The 15,789-nt window shown below is 38.6% G+C and overlaps 1 protein-coding gene across 3 annotated transcripts in view; it reads left to right on the forward strand.

Moving 5' to 3' along the window:
* Positions 1-184: 184 nt before the first annotated feature.
* Positions 185-15,789, forward strand: part of kcnn4 (potassium intermediate/small conductance calcium-activated channel, subfamily N, member 4) — a 24,485-nt gene continuing 8,880 nt past the window's right edge. The window contains exons 1-4 of one of the 3 annotated variants that reach the window (XM_040012804.1): positions 185-899; positions 8,238-8,333; positions 11,611-12,059; positions 13,696-13,831. In XM_040012804.1, the coding sequence (XP_039868738.1) occupies positions 612-899; positions 8,238-8,333; positions 11,611-12,059; positions 13,696-13,831 (969 nt within the window). In that variant the 5' untranslated portion in view covers positions 185-611. The remainder of the gene's footprint in view (positions 900-8,237; positions 8,334-11,610; positions 12,060-13,695; positions 13,832-15,789) is intronic. The other 2 variants (XM_040012803.1, XM_040012805.1) reach the window with 2 other exon arrangements.

The following is a 15,789-nucleotide window of genomic DNA, read 5'->3' on the forward strand; positions in this document are numbered from 1 at the left end:
TTGCGCAGTCCAGATTGCATTGCGTCAGAATCAAATTGAAAGATTAAAATAAAAGCACGGGGGTTACATAACTGAATTTCCATACATTTGCCGTTTGGCGTTTTCTCTCAATTAAAATAACAATGATTGGATTTTTTTTTCTTACACATCCTCAAATAAAGAAATGTACAAAAGTTTATGTCATTTCACTGCACCTGCAACCTTCCTGTGCTTCACTGCTAAGAGAGTGCGCCACGCATGTGACGAGCGCATCCACCCGCGCACAAAGAAAGCGCTTATCAGACCAGCGCACACTCTTAAATAATAAGACATGCAAATAAGAGCGCAAAGTCCGCTGCAGTGTGGACAGTGTGACGGCGGTGCGCGCGAGCAGTGCGCGTAACCGCTCCGCGCCGGTTGGGCTGGAGCGGTGATTGTGGAGAAGACCCGAGAGTTTTGGTAAACCCGCATCGTGGATGAGGAACGCACGTGAGAAGGGCCTGCTACGCGACTCTGCCATCGGACTATGCCTTACCCAGCTCTGGAGGAGAGCAACAGGCAAAGCATAGGACGGGAAAGCGCAAGGCGACAAGGAGAGGGGAGCAGGCGGACGTCTCGTGTGCGCTCCGGAGATGGAGATGACAAACCGCAGCCTGCACGGCGACTCCAAAGTCGACTGCGTGAGCTGCGATGGCCTGATCAGCCGAAACCGTGGGGACTCCGCAGACGTGTCGGTGCCACTGACACTCCCCGGGAAACGGACAACTCACATGGAGGGAGACGACCTTTACAGACTCCGAGACAGAAAATTATTACTGGAGGATAAAAAGCGTCTGTGCGCGTGGACTCTGGGCACCGCTCTCTTTGGGATACTGCTCATGATAATCCACGCAGAAATATGTCCCTATGTTTACACTCCGGTAGGTTTAAGACACGAAACACGTCAGTGTCTTTCAGACATTATCTCCACACCGAAATGCACAGCTTACATTTGAAATTAAATTAAATGTTTAACCATAAAACTTTATCTTGTATAGTTCGCTACCTTCGTCATTTCTGTGTCAGCTGCCGCCTCTTATTATGTGGATTCATGTGAATATTTTTCTTAAAAGTTCTTAAAGCCCACGCTAGAAGTGATGTGACACATTGCTCTTTTGCGCATGTTGTAAAGCTTTTAAATGATAGCATCTTTAATGATAGCAACTTTGCATCTGCAAAGTTAGTCCTCCGCTTGTTCAGCCCTTCTCTGGAAAGAGCAGACAAAGCTCTGACAGCAACATTAAGCTCACTTTCTATTTTCAGGAGCTTACTTTTTTATTGTTTGCCCTTGGACTCATGCTCAAATGCTAAATGAACAAATGAACACTACTGCTTCTACCTTAATTCAGAGGAACTAAAGCCTGTAAAGACTTGTTCCGCTGCTGGCAAGCAGCACCTCAAATCAATGTCAACCTTTTAATAATACACACCTAGATTTGATTTTTCTTAGAAGCACATTTCAGGACACAGTTTTTCATGACTAATTTCTTGGTTAGCAAACAACACTAACCGCTTGCAGCTCAGCAGCATAATCTGCACCTGGTGTTTGAACGTCCGTGACCCGCTAATTAGTTAGTTCATTTCCAGACAGTCTATTTGGTAGCACAGACTCATGATATTAAGATGCAGATCTCAGTGGATAACAATGCCAGTCTACACAATCAGCGAATGATTGACCCCCCCGCAACACATGCCAGTTCCACATGTGGAAAAAAGTTACGACACGTGCTGCAGAACATCAGACCACATCCATGCTGTGAAGTCAGGGATTGATCATGCTGTCAGGGAGTCTCACATTTCTAATGCACACCAGGTACACCGCTCTGTCTGTTACATTCAATGAGGTTGACCTGGAGAAATTATGATGGTGAAACTAAATGTACTGGCATAAATATGAGTTCAGAATTTCAGTTTACAAACATGAACCAAGAACAGGTGCTGTTCAACTGCTCCTAACAGCAGGCATCGGCTTTGGTATGATGGAAATGCTGATGCACTGGAAAAGTGTTCTCTGCCCACAGTAAAAGCATATTATTTTGGAGAGGCTTCAGTTCTGATTTAACCATAGCTTATATAACTCATGCCAGGATTCATACTATTTTTTGTAACTTCATGCAGTGCCAAAGTCATGAATGTGAGCTGCACCATGGACTCTTTTGGGGGTGGGGGTATCACATAACAGCAGCGTTAATCAAACATAGCATCTATATCTTTCCCTGGAAGTGCACCATATAATATTATTTGTTTTTATGTCATTTTTATGTATGCTGCAGCATATATTTGGAGCGGCTCTATCAAAGTTAACAATCGTCTACAAAGTTGTATTCAAGCATACCTTTTTCGTGGTTATGCACAAAAACAAAGCTATTTATGGAACGTTTTTCCACATTTCACCTCTTCCCCTGCAGCATGATTGTTAACAGTACTTCAGGCGATCTTTCCACATCATTTAGTGTATAATTAGAGCGTTTGCATGGCCAGGCTAATGGTCTCTCTGTCTTGACTAAGGTTGTTCTAGTTGCCAGGGGGATGCACTTTGACTTGAATGTGACCTTGTGTCATCTTTTCTGCTGCTTTTTTAATTAACTGGCTTTTACAGTTTGAAACAATTTACATGCACCGAGACTGAAAATGTGAGCATTCGATCATTATTGCAGGCATTTGAGTGATTCTGAGACTACAGGTCAAAAAGAAAGTTTGTGACAGATTGGTCCGCCTGAACATAAATGGGAGATTTTTGTCTCATACAGAAAACATCATTTGGTAGACAGCCCATACATTTTTATAGCATCCTATTGTTGTATCAAACAGCACCTCTCACTAATCATTACTTTGCAGATTATATTTAAACTTAGTCAAAAGCATTCCATGTGCCAAGCAGGTGAAAGTCCTGATAATGAATGTCAATATCATTATCATAACTTTAACGTGGCTATATTTCATCCACTGACTTCACAGACTTTTGTTTTTTTAAACTCATCACAGCAAAATAATCAGCAGAAATGGATCATCTGATCAAAGGTCAAACAAAATGGGGAGAACATTTTTTTTTCACACACGCAGGGCAGCCACATTTGGTATCTGTGTCCCAATCCCCATAGTGGAAATGACTTCTGTGTGAGTTTTGCTTTTGCTTGATATGGGTCAAAAATGATGTAAATCTTTCTCTTTTTGAATTTGACTTATGTAAATGTAGGCTGTGCAAGCCAGATGTGTGGGTGTGCTGCAAGTACTACACATCCTGTTCTTAAAAATGATGAGTTTAATGTTTCGGTGGTTGCGTTTCCTGTTTCACTTTTATGAATCTACATTGCCTGCAAAGTAGCTGCTGATAGCGAACATAGGTTTGCATGATTATGCCCTTTGCACTAAGAAACTTGGGAAGTCACTGGCATTCTTTGAAAATATGAGTACACAGCATGCGTATATCAACAGGATGAGCTGGTGGTGAGCTTGAGGCTTGGTAGGTATAATGTAGACATCGAACAAAGGAGGCAGCTTGATTAGGATGGATTTTATTTTGTTTGCTGCTTCCCTTTATTGGAATGGTAGTTTGGAGGTTAGTACTGTTGCATTATGGCAACAAGGTCCTTGCTTCAGATCCAGGGTGGGCATGGGGTGGCTTTAAATTAACTATAGGTATAAATGTGAGCATGAGTGATTGTCTGCAACCCTGAACTGGACAAGTTGAAGAAGATAAATGGATGCTTCCCTTTCATTTGGTTGAAAGTTTTGGGGTAATTACTATTATTTCTTTAAACATTTGTTAGCAAATGCTTTAATTTTTTCGCCTACTCTTGATTTAAGACTTACCCAGTAAACATTCACTTTATAATTTTCTGTTTCTAAATAGTATATTCTGAACTCATATGGGCATATGGCACAACAGAGAGAGTTCAATGTATATCACCAACCAGACAGCAGGAATGTAAAAAACAAAATGAGATGAAGAGGCAGTCAAAACAAAGCAGCATCTCTCTGACGTTAAGAATGCAAGATTTTCATTTTTTTTTTACCTTTTCCACTACACTACTTTTGATCTTTTCTGATATTCTTTGTAAACCCACACTTAAATGTATCGCAGAGAATGTACATGAACGTTAATGAAACCACAGTGGCTAACAAACCAAACTCGAAAACTAAAGTCAGATGCATGTATTATTACTTTGGAAAGTATTTATTTATTACAAAACTCAACCCAGACCGCTGACTATTGCGCTAGATATAGTGTTTTGTTTTGTTTTTTTATATTGTTTTGCCATACCTTGGGTGGCCTGTTCTGGTGACACTGGATCCTCATTTGTCCAAGACCATCTGTCCAAGTCTGTTAACCCAAAGTAGGTTAAACAGGAAAATGTTACAGAAATAATTTTAGAAACTCGGCACGAAACATGCTGTTGAGCTCTGTGTTATGGTGTGTGGTGAAATGTTGAGCTTTTGCGGGGTCTTCTAATTAGTGCTGGATGAATCACAGACGTGATGTGGATGCTACGGGAGAGACTGTGGAAAACAATGTACCTTGCCAATGGACGTCACACCATACCACCTACACACTCAACTCGCCTCAAGTTTGAAAGTTTGTAATTATCTTTTTGTCAGTAAAACCACACTGAACTATGCTTCTTGTGAAAAAGCAAAAAAGCTTCCACTAATACATCACCTGCACTGACATGTATGGCTCAGCATTATAGACAAATATAGGGCCTTTTAAAACTGCTGAGACCAAGGTGATTTGGTTTTTGATTCATCACGTGACACCGTCTCAATTTTACGATGGAGCAAAGCATTATGGTGTGAGTATCTGAGCCTGTAACTGCTTGTTCCGTGGAATGGAAAGTATTTAATTACAAGCACACATTACTTTAATTAAGTGGTTTTGTATGTATTTTTTGGAGTTCACTGTAGAATCAGTAACTCCTTTTTCATTAGGACTAATTACTGTAAATTATGTGAAGCTCATTTTGGAAAGAGTCAAAAAGTAGCCTGCAATTGTACTGTTATGTAACAGAAAGACAAAAATTGTTCAATATAATATATTATGGAAAGAGAAATTCCAACAATACGTTCATCATAAACAAAAAGGGGGCTAATGTACATTTGAGAAAACATCAGATTGTAGAGACTGATTAGTGACCATGCAAAGTAACAGAAGTGCAGCCATTATTGGGCAGTAATAAAATACATGCAGTTAAGCTAGTAGCTTTTTGATTTGTTTTTACTATTTTGTAGTTGTGGATAGCATTTCGTGTTTTATAAAGTTGAATATCTTAGGTCTAGTATTATTTTTTAACCTGGTGAGTGAAATACTCCCATCTGGGCAGTTTCTGGAAGGCAGGTGTTTGACTGACAGCCACTGTATACAACAGCAAAATGGTTATTCCTACCCTTTCCCAAGAATAGTGGGGAATTTTATTTTTTATGTTTGTTTTTGATCATTGAACAATTTGGCACTTTTTTCCAAACAAAGCAATTGATCGATCCCTCCACTGGCATGAAACCTTTTTTTTTTAATTATACTTTGTGAATACAATCCTAATTCCAAAAAGGCTGGAATGTTGTGCAATATGTAAATAAAATCAGAACACAAAGACTATGAAACTTTTTTTTTCATGAAAAATGTTACCTCGTTTTGAATTTGATGGCACATCTCAGAAAAGTTGGGATGCAGGCAACAAAAACAGCTGGAGGAGCATTTTGCAGCTAATTAGGTTAACCACTAACAAGTCAGTAACATGACTGGACATAAAACAAGTCTAATCTTAGAGAGGCACAGTTTTTCAGTAAATATGGGCAGTTGTCTACAAATCAAAAAAGAGTAGCTACAATGTTTTGAACATTTCAGAATAATGTTCCTCAACATAAAATTCTAAGGATGTTGAATATCTCATCATGTACAGCATGTACAGTCATCAAAAGAATGTGAAAATCTGGAGAAATATCTGTGCTTAGGGGACAGAGCATTCTATCTATCTATTGTTAATAAAATATCAGTTTATGAGATTTACAAATCATTACATTCAGTTTGTAGTTAAGTTTTACAGGGCCAATCTTGGAATGGGGGTTGTGTTTTATTATTATTTATGTATTTTTCCCATGGACTTATGACATGTCCTTCTGGTGTCCTGTGAGAGCTGCAATAGGTCCCAGGCTCCATTGCAAACCTGAGCTCTGCAAGCATTTAAGACAATATATTGATAGATTTTTTTTCAGATTTTTTTCAGTGGATTCTTTAGTTTAGAAAGATGAAAGGATAAAATTTACAGTGTCACACAGCAGACCAAGACAAAGACGTGCGTTCTCTTCACAATGCCTCAGAATAAATGAATTTTCCTTAGATGAAACAAAGCCAATCCAAGTTTTGAAATCAAAAGAAAAATGTCATATACAGACTGCACCAAGGACAAACTTTTTTACTGCAAATGGAAGAATTTGACTCTACCTGAGGAGCATGTTAACAGTCTGGAACCCATACTGGCTAACAGTAACCATATGTAGCAAGTTTCTGTCTGTTGAGAGCTCTTATTGTGTCTTTTTTTTTTCTCTTTGTGCATATTTAGACCAAGAAGAAAAGAATGTTCTGATATATATATATATATTTTAGATAATTAAAATATTGTGGTTAAAAGAAACATATTACAGCAACTCCTTTTAAAAATTATTAGTTATTTATTTTTCATCTTTCATCCCTTTATGGTCTGGTTTGATCACCGAATGATGTAATTTCAGGATATTGTTTTTATTTTAGTGTGGATTTCTAGTAAAATGTATTTTTTTTTTCATAAAACAGGTGGATGAAGGAACACTAAAACATAATTTCAGCAAATAATTTCTCATACTCTAGACTTAAGAAGTCACTTGGATGAGTGAAGAAACATTTCTCCCACTGAAAACGCTGTCCACATGAAAAGAATCCACTTATTGGGTTCTCATTCTCTAGGTTTTTTTTTTTTAAATTAAACTTCATTCTGCACACTTAATACTCAACCTGGCCTGGACATGGCACCCCTGGAACACTGGTTTGTGTGCTGTGACATGTTTTTCAAAAAGCTGGTTTCCTATTTACACTTTGGCATAATCAGATTGTTTGTTGTGGGTTTTCATGCTTTTTGAAAAAAACTGACCTGATTTCCGTGTCATTTTAATATAATTGATAAAGACAGGAGAGTTTAATGCACTAACATTGCATATATGTTATTAATGATATAAATCAATGGGGTAAAAGAAGAAATCAAAGATATATTTGGTGTGTGTGTGTCTGAGAGAGCGTATATTCATATGTCTTGATGCATTCTCAATCATCCAGGTAAGTAAATCTCCAAAAGTTGATTCTGTTGAACAGATGAACAGAATCAACTTTTGGAGACGTGTGTGTGTGTGTGTGTACTTACTTTAAAAAAGACTTCTTATTATGGACAGTGGGTGCCGTCATATTGCCTGCTCAGGCTCCTCAGAAGCTGATAGAGTATGTCCTAATTTGAGCGTTCACCTTCCTGCTCCGCTATCTGGCCTTCCTCCACCTCATCTCCTGACAGCTCTAATCTGACTCTCCTTCCACAATTTTGAGTTTAATCTTTTCTGTCTCTCCCTGCCCTCTTCTTCCTGAAATAGGCTGAAAATGTGAGGTAGTAAGTCCTGCTGTCCACTTCAAAGGAAACTAAACAAAATGCTTTGTTTCAGAAGAGATAATATCACTGGGCATTTCTGAAATTCTACTAAATCAAATGATTTCGTTTATGGGAGTAGAATCACAATATCTGCAAAAAATGATCACTTAATCTCCCTTGTGGTCATAAAATGTAGAAGCTGCAATTCCTGTTATTTTGAAAAGAAAGTCCATTTGCTCTGTTTGCCAAACAGATACAAATATAGCATCAATAGAAAGTGCATTATGTCCTCTTGACATTGCAGCAGGACTCGTATAGATTGCATAAATAGCCTTTGACGTAGAAGTCTCAGATTCATGTCCTCCACAAAAGGATAAAATTGAATTGCTGGGTCTTAGTTAATAAAGTACATGCTGAATGAAGGACTTGATTTGCGTGTAAGTGTTTTCACTCAGTGCTACAGAAGGGACTAACAGCTATCCAGTTCTTGGGCTATATCAAACCTTGATATATGAAAACGTGAAAAGCAGTGAAATTTTAGACATTGCAGAAGAACAGCTGTGTTTTCATCACTCACGGTTCTGTTTTCTCTAACTCTATCTGTTTTCTTCTCAGGGCTCAAACATTGCATTGATCATCAACTGCTCCATCAGCCTGTCAACTGGGTGTCTTCTGATCCTCATTATAGCTTTCCATTATAAGGACATCCAGGTGAGTATGCTTTTTATGTTTTTTGGCATCGCTTATTGAGCTATAACTTATTGTAATTCAATGTAACTCAGCATTAGTTTGGTTAAAATTCTATTTTTTTTAGAGATACTTAAAGGCAGCTTTTTAAAAAGCCCATCTCAGGCCATGTCTGGTAGCCTCAACACTGATTGTCTGTGATATTTGCTGCATGCAGGAAAACCCCAAATAAAAATCTCAGCCCACACAGGCATGCGCAATATTGCAGCTGTAATGTTTTTCCAGTCTACGTGGCTTGCTGCCGATTTGTGTGGGAATTTAATATACATGAAGGGATTTGGTTGAAATTAAACAGAGTAAACATTCTTTCATTTCCCCTCTTGCACAGTCACAGCATGCATGTTTAAGAGTGGTAACAACAACAAGTACAGAAAGAACTGTGTGTCTGTTTTGTAACAGTTTCTTTCATTTTTGCCTGCTGGGTTTGTATTCTTACCTACAGAGTGTTTAGTTTGGTCATAAGTCGCGTGTATTTGATACAAGAGGGGTACTGTCCAAGTGTGTAGAGGAGATAAGGAAGGACAGGCTTAGGGTGGGGACTGATATAGAGACAGTGTGCAGTGATGCATGCTGTAACTGGTGTCAGAAGTGGCAGGCTAAATCATTCAGACCGTCTCAAAGTGTCTTAGTTGGTGGATTAAAGAAAAAGTAATAATTAACAAAATGATGAAAGAGGAAGTTCTAAGAATGTCCCTGCTTCACTTTCTTAAACAAAATAAAGCTGCAGATTGAAGAAGTGGAAATATCTGAGTCACAATTTCAATACACATTCATAGTTTATCTCACAGGCTTCTGTCAAATATTTCTGGTTCAAATCTTTAGCAGACCAAAAATAATTTTCTTATCATTTCCCTTTTAGCACAGCCCAACTATCATATACTTGCAATCTTTCCCGCTTATAATGCAACGTATGCATGTCGTAGTAATCCACATAATGAGATTATACTATGCGTATCCCAAAGTATTTTGTTCTTTCTAACAATTTTTTATTCCCCATCATAACTTTGCTGAGGAAATTGATAGAAATGGAAGTCATATAGTTGAAAACACATCAGCAAAATGAAAGCACCCTGCTAATGTCATTAGCAAATATTGTAGGCAAATTCAATTCAGTTTAGTTTTATTCATATAGCACCAAATTATAACAGCAATCACCCTCAAGTGCTTTATATTCTAAGATAAAGGCACTTTCATAATACACAGAAAACACAACAATTGGGCGACCACTTGTGAGCAAGCACTTGGCGACAGTGGGAAGGAAAAACTCCCTTTAAACAGGAAGAAACCACCGGCAGAACCAGGCAGAAGAGAAAAGAAGAAAAAAAAACAGACTGTGGAAGACAGCCAGAGATGAACAGTAACTAATGCTACAGTGGGGCAAAAAAGTATTTAGTCAGCCACCGATTGTGCAAGTTCCCCCACTTAAAATGATGACAGAGGTCAGTAATTTGCACCAGAGGTACACTTCAACTGTGAGAGACAGAATGTGAAAAAAAAATCCATGAATCCACATGGTAGGATTTGTAAAGAATTTATTCGTAAATCAGGGTGGAAAATAAGTATTTGGTCAATAACAAAAATACAACTCAATACTTTGTAACATAACCTTTGTTGGCAATAACAGAGGTCAAACGTTTACTATAGGTCTTTACCAGGTTTGCACACACAGTAGCTGGTATTTTGGCCCATTCCTCCATGCAGATCTTCTCGAGAGCAGTGATGTTTTGGGGCTGTCGCCGAGCAACACGGACTTTCAACTCCCGCCACAGATTTTCTATGGGGTTGAGGTCTGGAGACTGGCTAGGCCACTCCAGGACTTTCAAATGCTTCTTACGGAGCCACTCCTTTGTTGCCCGGGCGGTGTGTTTTGGATCATTGTCATGTTGGAAGACCCAGCCTCGTTTCATCTTCAAAGTTCTCACTGATGGAAGGAGGTTTTGGCTCAAAATCTCACGATACATGGCCCCATTCATTCTGTCCTTAACACGGATCAGTCGTCCTGTCCCCTTGGCAGAAAAACAGCCCCATAGCATGATGTTTCCACCCCCATGCTTCACAGTAGGTATGGTGTTCTTGGGATGCAACTCAGTATTCTTCTTCCTCCAAACACGACGAGTTGAGTTTATACCAAAAAGTTCTACTTTGGTTTCATCTGACCACATGACATTCTCCCAATCCTCTGCTGTATCATCCATGTGCTCTCTGGCAAACTTCAGACGGGCCTGGACATGCACTGGCTTCAGCAGCGGAACACGTCTGGCACTGCGGGATTTGATTCCCTGCCGTTGTAGTGTGTTACTGATGGTGACCTTTGTTACTTTGGTCCCAGCTCTCTGCAGGTCATTCACCAGGTCCCCCCGTGTGGTTCTGGGATCTTTGCTCACCGTTCTCATGATCATTTTGACCCCACGGGATGAGATCTTGCGTGGAGCCCCAGATCGAGGGAGATTATCAGTGGTCTTGTATGTCTTCCATTTTCTGATGATTGCTCCCACAGTTGATTTTTTCACACCAAGCTGCTTGCCTATTGTAGATTCACTCTTCCCAGTCTGGTGCAGGTCTACAATACTTTTCCTGGTGTCCTTCGAAAGCTCTTTGGTCTTGGCCATGGCGGAGTTTGGAGTCTGACTGTTTGAGGCTGTGGACAGGTGTCTTTTATACAGATGATGAGTTCAAACAGGTGCCATTCATACAGGTAACGAGTGGGGGACAGAAAAGCTTCTTACAGAAGACGTTACAGGTCTGTGAGAGCCAGAGAATTTCCTTGTTTGAGGTGACCAAATACTTATTTTCCACCCTAATTTACGAATAAATTCTTTACAAATCCTACCATGTGAATTCATGGATTTTTTTTTCACATTCTGTCTCTCACAGTTGAAGTGTACCTCTGGTGCAAATTACTGACCTCTGTCATCATTTTAAGTGGGGGAACTTGCACAATCGGTGGCTGACTAAATACTTTTTTGCCCCACTGTAACTAATGATTAAATGCAAAGTGATGAATAAACATATAGTAAGTGAAATAAAAATGGAAGATGAAGCTAATGACAGAAGCTTTGGAGAAAAAACATCACAGATTTTATTTACACCATATTTACATACCATCATTACATTAATTGCATATCATATCCACAGTATGAGAAGAAGATGCAACTGTAATGTTATTGTCTTCCATCTCCAACTGCACTTTGATCAAATTCCTTCCTATTTTTACTCTTTACTGTCCTCCCTCATCTCTCAGCTGTTCATCATTGACCACAACCAGGTGGACTGGCGTATCGCCATGACCAGCCACAGGATTATTGTCATCACCCTGGAGCTGTTAGTTTGTGTTATCCATCCTGTTGGATCATACTGGGGGGTGGGCCTCCATGTGAACTCCTCTTCCACCGTTCCCACTCCATCTCCACTCTGTGTTTCCAGCCACCACGGCGAGACCCTGATGGACATGGAGCTGCTGTTATCAGTGCTGATGTTCCTCCGCTTGTACTTGGTGCACAGAGCCATCTTGCTGCACAGCAAAGTGCTGCTGAGTGCCTCCTACAGGAGCATAGGCTCACTCAACAATATCAACTTCACCTTTCGCTTTGTTCTCAAGGTACTGATGAACAAACACCCAGCACGCATGCTGCTAGTCTTCATCCTGTTCTTCTGGCTCACTGTGTCCTGGATGCTTACACTGTGTGAGAGGTATGAAGCATAACTGAGACTTTGTGTAATCAAACTGATTCAGAATCGCATTAAACTGATTTTTCATTTGCACGAATGCAGGCATTACAATAGAAAAATATTGTAAAAGGACCAATATGCTGTACAGATTTAAGTATATAAATTTTCTATACATTTTGAATACTGTTTTAATAGAAAATATTAAAATAATTGGCCAAAACAAAAGTCATTAGGGGAAAAACTGTATAGTAATAAAGGGATCTGTATTAAGGGACTTATAATTCAACAATGCTTTGACATAGAGTAGTAGTGTCATTTTTTTATTTGCTGCTTTGACTAGCAGGGCCTGTTCAACAAGTTGTACCTGAAGACAACACAACAAAAAAGTCACTCTAAAAGAATTCTTGTTGTCTTTATTATGACCTTTAATCGTCATGTTCACATTTTCTGTGAACTTGACCTTTTACTGGAGTCAGAAACCATAGATTGAAAGGTCATGTGCTTTTCTAAAGTTACAAACCAAACATTTTCAATGACAAAATGAAAGTTTTCTCATAAAAAAAAAAATAAAAAAATTAATTAGCTCTTTTTCTTAATCTCTCTTCCATCTTCACCCAGGTGTCAACTGACTATTATACACAGAAACACCAAAATGCTCTCCAGTAGTTTAACATTCCTCTTCAGGGTTTGGTAGTCAGTTTGACTTTCTGGTTCAAAATGGATTTCCAATAAATGATTTCATACTTCTCCCCTAACAAAATTCTTTTTGACGTCTGCCAGCTAAATGTCAGCCTGATCCTCTGCAATCTGCCTGGCTGTTTAAACAGCGTGAGGTCATTTGTTCGTTTGAACCTTAATGGGAGGTTTGCCTTCAGTTTTCCGCTTCTTTCTCGCATTTGTGTATATTTTGACATTTTGATTTGTCAGAAGTAATAAAAGAGCTTATTACTGATAGCAGATAATTTCACCAAATCTGTCAACACGCAACCATTATGCTAGCTGATTACTAGATCCGTGAGCCAGACGGATAAAATGATATGTTATCTAGCTGTGAGGCTTCAGCAAAGTTTATATTGGGCTTGTACTTTTGATGTTTTACAAGTTTATACTGGTTTCGACTTCCCGAACTCCTGAGTGCTGTAAAACAATCTGCACTGATAGGGCGGTTTGATTAGTACGCCACACCTTCATCAAACAGACTGTGTTTGAGATGTTAAGAAACAAAATGAAGAACCTCAGAGAGTCAGGGAGAGTGTCACAAATAAACTTATGCATTGCATCACTTCAGCTCTTAATTGTATTTGGTGATTCACTGAAATAGTTAAATATAAGAAGTGATTTAGCCTGTAACTGTATCTATAAACAGGTTTCTGGATTAGACTGATATTAGTCAGAATTATCATCTGCTAATTATACTTATACTCCAGAGCAGTTGTTGAATAGGATTAGAGAACTAATCCTATTCAACAACTGATATTAGAAAACAAACAAAGAAACAACCATACATACAAAAAAAAAAATGTTTTCTGTCTCATACAGTTTCACAACTGGGGGGTGGGGTTAATTGTGGTAATGTTTATTTTTTAACTCAACTAATACCTCTTTATAATATGTTTCATTACACTTCAGTCTCAGTGCTACGTTGTTTCCCCTGCAGGCAGACCAAAGAATCAACAGGCCATATGGATACAGCGCTGTGGCTCATAGCCATCACCTTCCTCACAGTTGGCTATGGGGATGTGGCACCCAAAACCAACTGTGGCAAGGCAGTGTGTCTCTTCACTGGAGTCATGGTAACTAAGCTGATTTGAGAAAATGTAGTACTGAAAATGATTTTAGATTCACATAAAAACTAAGGGCATACTGAATAAAATAAAACACACAATGCTTGTTCTTCATCAAATGATTGTTTTGGCCTTGTATCAGACAGTGTATGAAAAAGGGAAAAGTGTAGCATCTTTAGCATAGCATCTTTATTTATAATGCACTTTACATCCAACAATGTTGGCCAAAGTGCTACAAATATAAAACAAAGAGAAAACAGTTTAAATTACATATAGAATATCTTAAACTTAAAAAAAAAATAATAATAATTGATAACAAACATATTAAGAGACATCAACAAGTCCTGCTGTGTACAGTAAGGCCCAGAAGTATTAGAACAAAGACAAACATGAAGATTTTCAGCTTTAATTCCAGAGGTTTAACAAAGGTATTCCATGAGGAATCACAATCATTTATATACAACTTGATGAACTTGATGAAGTTAATGACTGCCTAAATTCTAGCACCCAGTCGCCTTCAAAGTTTGGTGTTTGTGAAGTGTGCAGTCTCATTTAGATGTTTAATCTGGCAAAGTTTAATCTGGCTTTATTGTTCTTGAGTCTAACCAGTGGTTTGCACCTTGTTGTAAATCCTCTGTAATTCCATTCAGTGAGTCTTGATATTAGACTTTGTCAGTGTCTGCCTCCTGAGGACTGCTCTAGATGTTGTGAAGAGGATTTTCTTATCGATGGTAATAATTCTGTAATCATGCACTTTAGTTGTTAGTGGTCTTTCAGGGCATTTGCTTTGTTACTGAGATGACCAGGTCGTGCCTTCTTTTTAAGACTGTGGCAGGATGTTCACAGCTTTCATTATCTCCCTGATTACTTTAATATGTTTTTTCAGCCCAATGATGGCCTCCTGTTTGCTGTTTACAGGAAGCATTCAGCAAATGCAAATTTAACAATTTGAATCAATTTCAAATCTGTTATCTGCTTATTTTGTCATGGAATAAAAAGGAAAAAGACCTAATTTATCTGAAACTACATGGCATTCAATTTTCCAATTATTTTTGAGCCTCTGAAAATTAGGGAATGTGTATATTGTAATTCCTAAATTCCTTAATTGAATACTTTTGTTATACTCCTAAAAGTTTGTACTTCAGTCGCATCTTGACTGTTTGAATCAAAGTCCTTTGTGGTGATGTATGGAGACAAAATGATAAAAACTGTCTCACTGTACAAACTGTTATCTCCTTACAGTAGCTGTGAGACAAAAACCCTCAATTCAATAGGGAGGCACAGGGAGTGGAGTTTTTTTAATCTTTGCTTTGCTTGTCTTTGTTACCACTGAAACCACCCGACACACTTTTGAGTGCAAAAACAGACAATAACACACAAAACCAAGAGCTTCTGTCACTGTTTTCACTTTGTCACACTATGTTGTCTCTAAATAGGTTGAATTTTCTGTTATCTTCCATTTTGTTCCATTTCTTCTCTGTTCTGTCACACTGTATTACATGTTGATATCATGGATAGCATGAAATCAACATGTTATCCATGTTGATTTCACTGGAGGACTTCCTTTTGTGCAATTGATTTCATTCCTGTACTGTGATCTATTAGCATCTTTTATCGTCTGCTAGGGTTTATTATGTTTTATCGAATCCCTTCTCCGTGTATTTTAGCGTCATTTGTTCTACTTCATTCTACCTTCTCACCCGTAATGTTCTGTTCCACGTGTTTGTTTCATTCCCTTCTGTTCCACTGCAACAACTATTCCTCCATTTTCCTATTTAATTTTTCCTATTTCATTTTCAGGTCAGTTCAGTTTGGTTCAGTTCACTTCTCCGCTGTTTGCAATCCAGCCTATTCTGCACTGTTCCACTAGTTATCTTTGATACATTAAATTCTTCTTGCTTGAATGCCTTCCTTCCCTTGTGTGTGTGTGTGATTTCGATTGCAGCTGTAAGTTGACACAGTGTACT

This window comes from Simochromis diagramma, unplaced genomic scaffold (genome assembly GCF_900408965.1).
Source record: "Simochromis diagramma unplaced genomic scaffold, fSimDia1.1 OVJJ01000618.1, whole genome shotgun sequence".
In the NCBI taxonomy this organism is placed as follows: Eukaryota; Metazoa; Chordata; class Actinopteri; order Cichliformes; family Cichlidae; genus Simochromis; species Simochromis diagramma.